We start from the raw sequence: 11,373 nt of genomic DNA, 5'->3' as shown, positions 1-11,373 counted from the left end.
GATCTGTGAGGTTTTTCGTGTAGCGGAGGGGCTTCGCTTGCCGGCATCAGGTTAGGCGTCGTGGTCGCTTCGAGGTTGGATCTGGAGCAGGGGAGGTGTGGGTGTTCATTTTTGGTAGTGATGGTGGTGTTTATTGTTTATTCAGATTTCGACAGTAGATTTTGATTCAGTACTTAGTATAGTAGTGTTGCATTGTAGTAGGTAGTTGATTTTTCTTCAGCAGGCAGTAGTGTTGCATTGCAGATTTTGCACTTGTAGTAGTGGGCAGTAGTTTTGTAGTGTAGCAGTTGTCACACCCTTGATTCAGATTAGTGGCTTGTTCATTATTGTCACCAATCTTTGTATCTTACAGTAGTTGATTTTTTAGTTTTTGTTGTCCATCAATCATAGGTTTTTAGGTTCAGGTAGATATTGAAGGTGTTACATTGCAACTGATGTGACCAAAATGAATGGCCAAATGCATTTTATGCAGGCCCTTTATGCAGTGAGTAATCATATTTTTTCATATCTTAATGTTTTTACTGGAGTTTTTCCTAGTGTTATATTGCTCCCCTGTGTTAGTGTTGTTAATGGCTAGAGTTTTTACTTTTTTCTCACAAGAGAGTGTGGTTTCCCTTTTTGTTTCTTTGCAGCGATCCAACAATGGATGAGGAAGAATCTTCTGATGGATCTTTTTCAACGCGCTTTTCAGCTCCCCGTTTGCGTGAGGTTGCAGACAATGAGCTGAATGATAAAAAGAGAGCATTGCTAGAGAAGTCTAGTTTTGGGTCGTTGATGAAGATCAGTCCATTTTATGTACCCCTTGAGCTGATTGACTGGGTAGTTATGAAAATAGACACTCAGCGTTCTTTGTTTAGGTATCCTTTTGAATCACCTCACTTGTCCATTTTCTTTTTCTATGCGTCCTTTGTTGCAACGCTTTTGTCCTGGATTTTGACACGTGTTATTTGTGGTGCCTTTTTGTCAGTCATAAAAAGAAGACTATATTATTCACTAGAGACATGGTGCACAAAATTTTTAATGTCCCATCCGGACCAAGGGCAGTGGAGCTGCTAAAGAGGAATGAACGTTGTGAGTTGCGCGACATTTATCGAATAGGTACAAGGGCTCCAATGAAGAAATCAATTTCTGTAATCAAGGAAGCAGCGGACGATGATGCCATTACTCTAGAGAGGACTTGGGTTCTTTTATGCCTTGCTCTTGTCTTAGTTCCTGGTACCGGCAACATGGTCTCTATGGATTATCTTGCAAGTTTGAAGGACCTGGATGAAATCAATGAGTTTGTGTGGGATGAGCATGTTTTGGCAACTGCATTGAGGGAGGCGAGGAAGTACCAACAAAATAGGGAGGCTGGGGCAAGTGGCTTCTGGATAGGTGGCTGTCTACCTATGTTTGCGGTATGTGTCATTTTTGTTTCTTATTGCTTTTTTTTACTTTATTTATTCTGCTCACAACAATTATATCTACGATGCAATTTTTCTGATTTTTATTTGTTTTAATTTTTTTATAGTTAATTTACATGGATTTCCTGGAGGTGCCCCGGTCTTTGGTTAGTGAGGGGACATTCAAGTACTCGCTCCATAGGGCTTGCTTCGTGCGCGATGCAGATTTCAAGTTGGTTACAGAGTTTGACAGGAACAAGCTTGCTCTTGATAAGGTTGAATTTGGGAAGCGCAATGTAAGTTCAGTCCCATTCTTCCTTTTTTCAGAGTTTCTTTTCTGTGATAAATATCTAAGTCTTTTTTGTGTTTTCTTTGTTGTATGCAGCATCGCTCTCTGTCTCAGACACCTTATGCAATATTGGATGCAGACAAGAATTGTGAGGGCCAGACTCAAAATCATCAGGCAAATGCCAGTAATAGAGCTGCCAAACCCAACACACAAGTCAGGGGTGATGGTGACTTAGGCGGCGAGTTTTGTGGCTCTCTGGACGAGTGGCTGCAACCACTCCCTTCATGCGAAGAGTTGGAGGTACAAATGCACACCTTTTTTATCCCTCAAGTAATTATATGTCAGTGCATGTATTTGTTTTCTTCATGTTCTTTTTCATCTTTTGTTCTTATTTTATTTAAGCTTACCCCCATTTTTTTGCTCTTTGTTTTGTGTTCTTGAAACAGATTCCGTTGCAACTGAAGCCTATATATGAGAAGCACAAAAAGCTTTATATGGCAGAGTTGAAGAATGTTGTCACGTCTTTTGGGAAGGTGTTGCAGTCAACTTTCTGCAAGCGTTTAGGCTATATGTTGCTGGAAGCCCACTCCAATGCAACGTCAAACCAGGAGCACAGAAGAGAAGGTGGAGACTTGACCTTTGTCGTCCCGAGAGTCAATGCAGCAAGCAGCGAGGAGCGCACAGGAGCTGTGTCATTTGGCATCCCAACAGCCACCGCAGCAGGAGTTGTTGCCGGCTCTTCTACATGCACATTGTCGGAGCCTGATATCCGGGTAGAAGAAGGTGCTGATGAGCAGAACAAGTCAACAGCTACTGTTGTAAGTGCTGCTCTAAAAGGAAGGGAGTGCAGTGTATTAGGTGGAAAAGTTGGGGTGGAGGCGGAACACGGAGAGGGGGGAACAGCGGGTCGAAGCACAAGCCCCCGAGTGCAGTGTTCTGAGGGTGCTGTGTTGCAACAAGTCAGGAGTAGCAATCATTGTCGAGGGAAGGATTTTGTGGAGCAGGACGAAGTTGCAATTCAGGGTGGCAAGGTGATCCCCCAAGATGCTTGCAACATCAATGCCTCGGGGGCTGATGACAATGTTGAAACGCCAGTTCTTTCACAGGGCACATTGCAGGCAATTGCTGTAACTGCCTTAGAGTGGGAAGATGGCCCATGTTGTGCTCTTTTCAAGGAGGGGACCGAAGACTATGAGTGGTTCAATCAAAAAATAGAGAGACCAGTCAAGCCTGTGCAGACATCAAATACTTCTAGCTCTGATGTGCCGAATTCAACCTCATCAGGGCCAACTTTCGACAGCACTCCTCATTTTGAAAGGCCAAGCAACCCGACACCTGCAACAATTGGCACAGCTCCAAAGCTTCCAAGGCAAAATGACATTCCAGGGCCTGTGTTCGATGTGTCCCCCATCTTATTCAAAACACCATCATCGGATGGACCTCAAGGTTTGTCTTGCGTCAGAATAAAACTTCTCTATTCCGTTTAGCAAAAGAGTAATTTCACCAATGCAGCAGATATGTATATATTTATCTTTTTTGTTTTTCTCATCTCTGTCTTTTGTTTTGTGTTGTTGCAATACTGCTCGGCATTAGTGGTTTTGCACGAAGCATTGGAGGTCAATGTTGAGGCCAGGGACGGGTCTGACAGTCATGGTAAGCAGTCAAAGAAGAAAATGATGGCCCTCTCTCCTGACATTGTGCCAATGATGAAGAAAATTAAGGTCGATGCACATGGTGGTGCCTTACACCAGCAGTATGTAATGAACAGATACGCAACAAGGAAGCCAAAGAAAAATGAGCTTCTATGAGTTATATGATGATGTTTTTCTATCATCCTTTTTTTATCTGAAATCTCTTTTCTTGTTTTGTGTGTTTCCCTAGATGAAGGAGTTTTAATATCCAAGCATATCTGTTGTTGCAGGCCCGATTTCATTGAAATAGATGGCTTCCATACATCTCTGCAGAACTTTCACGGGTCTCTAAAGCCAATAGCTGAGATCGACAACGAGGTCATGACCTTATACCTGAGGACTTTCAACTATGATCAGTCGGTAAAGAAGAAGAAACCCAAGATGTTTGCATTCTTAGTGTTGATGAGTGTTAGTGTTCAAATCTCTTTTTTTCTATCCAGTGTTGCAATGCTTTCCTTTGATTTTTCATATAACTGCGTTCTGCCCGTCCAATGATTCTTTTGTCTTTTTCTCATCAGACAAAACTCAGTGCTGAGCCCGATGTGTTTGATCCGAAGGTGTGCGAAAGAGAATTTAGGAGTGCTTGCTCAGATTATCATATTTCAAAATCTGACTTAGTAAGCTCTTCCTGTCCTACACACAACATCGCACTAAATGACCTACTAATCATATAGCAATGATTTTTTTAGTGGTGATACATCCTGTGATTTTCAAGGCAAAGCAACATTTCTTTTTCACTGGTGCTGCATTTATTTGTAATTATAGTTAGGACACGGATTCACCAAAGTTTGTGCATCCTCTGAATTTGAAGCAAAGGAACATCCAGGGGCTACTGAAAGTTGCATTTAATTTCTTTTAGCAAAAGTTGGCTCTGAAAATACATGTAGTCATGTTTGAAATGCAACCTTTTCCATAACACAAACTTTTTCTATTGCTAAATTGAAAGCAAACCAACATCCAGTGCAGCTTTCAAACAATTTTTCCCTTGTTATTTTTTATACTTCTTTTTTTGTCTAAATGCATGTGTTTGTTTTTTGTTCCTACTTGATGCATTGCAGCTATTCTTCACGGTTGTTCACAAAAGGCACTGGGCAGTAGTAGTTGTTAACACTGCCCAAAAGGAGTTCAATATTTTTGACTCGACCAAGAACTCAAAAGACCTATTCGAGATGGACAAGATTACTAAGAATCTGGTAATGCTCCTGTTGGAGTTTAGTGCAACACATCTTATCTTTCATTTCATTTTTTCCACACCGCACACTTACTCATGCGTTCTAGTGCCCTATTTTTCTTTTTTTGGTTTCAATTGTTTTTCATCAGATCGCCAATATCAAGAGTGTTGCAATGAGGGAGCCCCTTTTCAAGCATGATCTCGAGTCTTTCACAGTGTTCTCCCCAGCTAATTACCCGCGACAAACAACTTAGTAAGCATTCTTCTACTGGCAGAATTTGTGTTTCTTTTGCAACTAGAGACATTTTTCACTTTTTCATCTAAAGTTGTTTTGCATTGTATAACTAAATATATACCTTATTTTTTTCAGCTATAACTGTGGCTACTACAGTATTTTATACTGGAGAATTGGAATGGCCTTATTATGTTGTCATTCAATGAGGTATTTGGTGGCAAACCACATTTTTCTTGTGATTCCTTTTTCTAGTTGATTTGGAACTTTTCCATGACTCCTTTTCATTGGTTCGTCCTTTTTCCCAGGAATACATTCCAAATCTTCGAATACGCATTTCAGCGGATCTGCTGAGACACCCGAACAACAAGCTGGACCCCGCGCAGCAGCTGAAGCTCCTTCTTCAGCGTTAGATTCATGGTGTCGAGCTTCTGGAACTTGAGGAGGCGTGGTGGTAGCGGGGCCTGGTGGGGCTCTTTTTTGTAGCTACTGTAGTCACACTTGTAATGCTTATAGGAAGTTGACAACATGCTGTACTGTGACTTTTGTTTGGAGTCCATCTGAGTTGAACCCAGAGCTTTTGAATTTTTCAATATGTATTTACTTGCTTCAAGATGAATTTGATATTCTTCGTCCTGGCTCGAGAATGTTGTCACAAGTAATTACAGTGTTTTATGTATTTAGTGCATGTTCAGTTTTCTGATAGCCAATGGCGAGTAGCCTATATATCGTAGTCATCCATGCAATCTTGAGAGAAATTGATTCATCGCAACATCATCGCAACAATAGGGGGGTGGAGGGTTAGGGGATTATGCGACTATTTTGTGCACACTATTGTTTTTTATCTCCCTTTTTTCTTCTATCTTACCGCGTATCTCTATTCGTGTTCATGAAATTCTCCCTCTCGCTTAAACTAAAGAATCCAATGCATCATCCTCTCTTTTCGTCAGAAATGGCTGCTCATTAGTTTTTTTATGTCAGAGGTATTTGCTAAAGCTTTTTTAACAGATTGCTTCAATGTACTTGTATTTTTTAAGTAGGCAGCAACAACATCATGGATTTCTAATCCGATGAAACTTTTAAAAATCATAGCTTCAATACATTTTTAAGCAACAAAAACTACACTCATAGAAAAATTTTCAGGAGCCAGCAATATCATCATAAGCAATAGGAGTAATTGTAATTTCAAAAAATGAACAACATATCATTCTTCAGGCACAACTCAGGCCAATATTATGTACTGAAATTGCACCATTCTAATGTAAATTGCACCATTCTCTTTTGTCCAGAAATTAATATGTGTAACCAATTACAAATGTATAGTAGCAACAGAATTAACTTTTTTTCTATTTTGTTTGTCGTTTTTTCATCACAGCCTAAGCTCGGTTGCTCTAGCTATGCCGGCATCTGTTTTCATTGCAGCTTTTAGGTAGGGACATTCTTGCACAACATGACCTTGCTCTTCACAGTAGGGACATTTTTTGACCCCCAATGCAGCCTTCAAGTACTGGCATGTTTGGACACCGTGACCTTCTTCGTTGCAATATGAGCAAGGAGGTGCTTTCTTCTTTGGTCCAGGTTTTCCTCTGGGCTTGGTTTGCTTCTTTTCATCTTTCTTAGCTTTATTCTTCTGTGCATCTTCTCTTTGCTCAAGCAGAGTCTTTCTCCTCTTTGATTTTTCAGTCGGACGCCCTTTCTTTGGAACACGCGCGGGGTTCTGAAGCATGGCATCGCTGTCAGGTTGTGGCACAGTGGTCGGCTCGGGGGTTTGTTGTTGCTGCTGCGGGACAAATTGCTGTTGCGTTGCCTGCTGCTGATTTGCTTCCTGTTGTTCTTGGAGCGCCCCTTGCTTCGCTGCAGCTATGAGGGGCTCAAGTTGGTGAGCTGCGTCATTCATTATTTTGTAGGCAAGATCGTTGCTGCAAGCTTGGGAAGCCAACCATGTATACTTTATGCACAAGGCATTGTACTTGAGAGTGTTGGTTGCAGGGTGCCCAAAATCTAGGAGACATCCACCACTGCTCATTGCCATTGTCGCAGCTTCTGACCACCTCTCTAGCATGTATCTTTGTGGAATTTTTTGGACATTGAGATGCACCATTACCCTTATGATGTGTGCACAAATAATCCCATTCATCTCAAAACAGTTGCAGCTGCATTCAAACTTCTCCTCTGCCAACACAACATTCATTAAAAATATTCGGGGGTTCTCAAAGTAATTTGAGTGCAGCTCAAACCTCATGCTTGCATTTTCAAGAGCAGGGGCCAGGTTCATGATGAAGCCTATTGATGCCATGACTTCTTTTTGAAACTTGAGAAACACGCTTCGGGTATAGAAGTGAACTGCCTGGCGCTCAAAGTTGTACCTGAACGTTGCAATGAAAAGGTCAATGATTTTGAGTTTTTCAAGTTCCCTGTTCTAACTTTTTCTCTCTACAAATCACACACATACCTTGAGTAAAGTGGTGCAGTTGTTGCGTGGCCTATGAAAGCTTGATTGTCTTCACGGTCCAACGTTGTTTCTTGAAGCACCTCATATTGTTGTACAAATCTCCAGACAGAGTCTTGAGGGTTGACAAATGTCTTGAAGTAGGAGTTCTTTCGGAAGTATGCTGGAGCCTAGGTCTCTCGCGTACGCCACATGTTGCTTAGATGTCTGTTGTCAACCAATTCAAAGCAATGCAGCATATGCTGCCAATTCTCCTCGAACTCATCCACCGTCTCTGAATCATTGATAACCCCATAGAAAACCTGATCAAAAATTTCATCCATGCTCAGGATCCTACCCAACTTTTCCCTTGCTTTTCGCTGGACGTGCCATTTGCAGCACCTATGCACTGTGTTTGGGAAGACATCTTTTATTGCTGTTTCCATTCACTTGTCTTGGTCAGTCATTAGGTGCAACGGGTGCTCATTATTCATTGCAATCATCCAATGCTGAAACACCTACTTGAAAGTTTCTATTTGTTCATTTGGCACCAAGGCACAACCTAGCAGCACGGTTTGCAAGTGATTGTTCACACCAACAATAGGAGCGAAAGGCAGATTGTACCGATTTGTGCAAAATGTTGTGTCAAAGGACACATAATCTTTGTACTTTGGGTACAATGCTCTTGTCCTTCCATCCACCCAAAACAGAGATGTCACTTTGTTTGTTTCTTTGTCAACTTCTGTTGCGTAGTAGAATTGAGCATTCTCAGCTTGACGCCTCTTAAAGTAAGCAACAGTCATATCCATGTCCTGAAATGACTAATTTTGTTGCAGCTTGGAACGTGCATTTGAAACATCCCTCTTCACATATGGCAGTTTCCTCCGGTCTCCGCCATGGACCATTTTGGTCTCCGGTTTCCGACGGCGTGGTGACGATGTTGAGGGAGAGTTTACGTTATAGTTTGATGAGAAGTTTGGTAACTAAATTAAGCTGAAATTGATTCATAAGGTAAATAAATTAAGGTGATTGATTAGCATACGAGGAAGATGCGGACAGAGGCATGGTGAGAAAAAACAGGTTGGATGAAAGAATCAATGGAGAGATGTGGTAAGAGGGGGAGAACCGGTGACGTAGCATTCTGCCGACAGGAAAAAAACACTACTCTTTCTTGAAGTAGTAGAGATAAGTTATGCCTGTGATTTACCTATCTAAATAAAAAAATCACTTGTGTGGTAAGTCAATATAAGGGGGAATGGTTATCAAAGAAAGCTGCTAAAAACAGAGATATCAGGGGAAAATAAAAACAAAGAGAGGAAGGGAAAAACGAAAAGAAGATAGGAAGGGGAAAACATAAGTAAGATTGGATGAAGAAAATAAACATCATTCTTTTTAAAAATAATAATAGTAGAGACAGAGATGATGCTAAATTTGGGCAAATTTGTCCAAGAAAACCTTGACCGGTATTTTGGCTAGCAACCTTCTTTATCTTTTAGACGGAACAAACCAAATGTTTTTGACAAAATGTGCCTGAAAAGAGTTAATAAAAACATACATTAAGTAATGAAAAACAACAAAAATATCTAGGTCTTATACATCTACCACCACAAATTAGAAAAGAAAACTAACAAAAAGGAAAAACATTATAAATACCCAATGAAAATTCCCAAACACCTAATCCATGCATCCTCAAAGAAACCACCTGAGTTAGATGGAGATGGGGCAATCAACTGCTGAAGGATCTCCTTTTTGTGGAAAGAATCAGATCAATTATAAAAGCTCATCAGAAGTATGAAGCATCCCAACATAATAAAGATTTACAGCGAGATTTCGAGACCATCGAATGACCATTAGTGCTGCCAGAACAAGCTGCCGACGCACTACTGTCGCTGCTCCACTATTGCAGCTAGCTTGACCTTGTCGATAATAGTCGTGAAGTCTCCATGCACGTGCCCCTAAGGACCAGTGCCCTAGAGCTGCAGTCGTCGTAGTTGAACTCTTGCATAGATATAATGCATCGGACATCAAATCTCGCAACATGACGGGAAATCCTAACCTCACCATCCTCAAGAGATAACAGGAATCTATGCATGAGCTATGTCGACTACGTCCAAATGAACAAACTCAAGGAGTATCGAAGCCCAGAAAATAAACTCGAAAAAGAAGCCCTGCCATCTTCCCAAGTATCGCATCTGTAAGGACTAAAAAACATCCTAACATAAACTACTAACCGGAGTGGAGACACCGAGACTTCCCTCCCTGCCACTAACCACCGGAGCGGTAGGCAGAGGGGAGGTGGGCCCTGTTGGGGAACGTAGTAATTTCAAAAAAATTCCTATGCACACGCAAGATCATGGTGATGCATAGCAACGAGAGGGGAGAGTGTGTCCACGTACCCTCGTAGACCGAAAGCGGAAGCATTAGCACAACGCGGTTGATGTAGTCGTGCGTCTTCACGATCCGACTGATCATGTACCGAACGCACGACACCTCCGAGTTCTGCACACGTTCAACTCGATGACGTCCCTCGAACTCCGATCCAGCCGAGCTTTGAGGGAAAGTTCCGTCAGCACGACGGCGTGAGGACAAGTACTAAGAGCATGAACTAGCTAATTAATCACTCCTGCTGCTCTCTCTCTCAGGTAAAATAGCATAGAACATGTATAGCTTTGCTGATTCATCATATTGGAGCATGCAGATGAACCTATCTCCTAATCGTGGGTTGCACTTCTGATTGCTTCCCCCTAGTACTTCTCTGTGATCGTTCACAATTTTGCTCCAGTCTTTTACTATTAAGCATTCCTCGCTATTAGAAATCCTGAATGCACTAAAGTGCATTGTAGGATATCTTGGCCGTAAGCTAACAATATTCATGGTACCTTTAGTATTGATCCAATCAGGCACACCATTCATCGGGAGTCCCTGTTGAAGAACATCGTATAGTAACATACTTAGCAATGAAGTTTAGCTTAAAAATAATGTATGCAAAAGATGCACTAAGGAGAAATAGTAGAAACCTTACCATCTTTCCTAAATATATGTGACCGTAGTTCAGTACGAACACTATTGTTCGCACGTTTTGAGTACTAACATTTCTAAGTGTAGGAAAGAAATTTGTCTTGACAGCATCAAGATCCTCAAGCCATGAAACATAATGACTTGTCTCCTCGCAGTTTAGTTCAGCCTCGGGACAATGGACGGTCCTGTCTACCAAGCGCCGGACATGTTTGCTTGATTGGAAGTAAGCTGTCAATATAAATTGAGATCTATTAATTATTCAACTGGTTCAAATAATCTCATATCGAAGACATAAATATGATTGAGAAACTCACATAATGATAGAACTGGAGGCGTCTGCACATCGACCCAGATGTCTCTATTACCTTCAATATCATCTTCCGGACGAATATCAAAGGTGATAACCATATCAGGCTCAAATGCATAAGCCTTGTATAGTGCTTGCCAAGTTTTGCATTTAAAACAGGTGTATGTGTCTGCATTGTATAATTTGACGTTTAAGGTATAACCATGCTCGGTCTTCAAGTAACTCTTTTTACCTCCATAGTTTCGTTAGGACTGAAACCTGTCTTATCCAAGACAAAAATTCTTGCATGGCAGGGGATACGCTAGTAGAATAGTGAAAAATTAAAATTAAAAGTTGAAGCAAATAAAGCATAAGTCATGCTTAATTACGAAAAAAGACTTGTCGTTGTGACTTACTGTATCCACTTTGAAGTTCTCATCCAGCTTGATGCTGAAGCGTCTATCATCAACTAGAAAATTTCCGCCGCACAGGCCGCGCTGGTCTTTGCAGTATTCGCACATAATGGAATCGTGTTCGTCGTCAGACGACATTCCTATGTTCATAGGTGAAACATTAAACATTTATTAGTTCTATTAATTCAACTAATTCTGTTAATTCAACTAGTTCAACTAATTAATTGAACTAATTCAACTAAGCACTTACGAAGAATATACCTAATTAATTTAACTAATTCAACTAACTAGTTCAACTAATTAATTCAACTAAACTAGTTCTATTAATTTTCTTACTAAAAATAAGGTAGCTAGTTCTATATAATAAAATGTTAATTAGGTAATGAAATCTCATATAACTAAATTAAATATATATCTAACATATAATTTATATCTAATTCATCTAATATTTGACACTAATATC

The 11,373-nt window shown here is 40.7% G+C and overlaps 1 protein-coding gene across 7 annotated transcripts in view; it reads left to right on the top strand.

The window, feature by feature from the left end:
* The window catches only part of LOC123149257 (uncharacterized), a 5,982-nt gene extending 520 nt beyond the window's left edge, over positions 1-5,462 (top strand). The window contains exons 2-12 of one of the 7 annotated variants that reach the window (XM_044568880.1): positions 633-857; positions 968-1,397; positions 1,511-1,678; positions 1,768-1,971; positions 2,118-3,117; positions 3,265-3,324; positions 3,553-3,770; positions 3,881-3,979; positions 4,421-4,555; positions 4,683-4,786; positions 5,074-5,462. In XM_044568880.1, the coding sequence (XP_044424815.1) occupies positions 633-857; positions 968-1,397; positions 1,511-1,678; positions 1,768-1,971; positions 2,118-3,117; positions 3,265-3,324; positions 3,553-3,770; positions 3,881-3,979; positions 4,421-4,555; positions 4,683-4,786; position 5,074 (2,644 nt within the window). In that variant the 3' untranslated portion in view covers positions 5,075-5,462. The other 6 variants (XM_044568878.1, XM_044568879.1, XM_044568884.1 and 3 more) reach the window with 6 other exon arrangements.
* The last annotated feature ends 5,911 nt before the right edge of the window (positions 5,463-11,373 follow it).

Source organism: Triticum aestivum, chromosome 7A, assembly GCF_018294505.1.
Source record: "Triticum aestivum cultivar Chinese Spring chromosome 7A, IWGSC CS RefSeq v2.1, whole genome shotgun sequence".
Classification (NCBI taxonomy): Eukaryota; Viridiplantae; Streptophyta; class Magnoliopsida; order Poales; family Poaceae; genus Triticum; species Triticum aestivum.
This window is presented reverse-complemented; position numbering and strand designations above follow the sequence as displayed.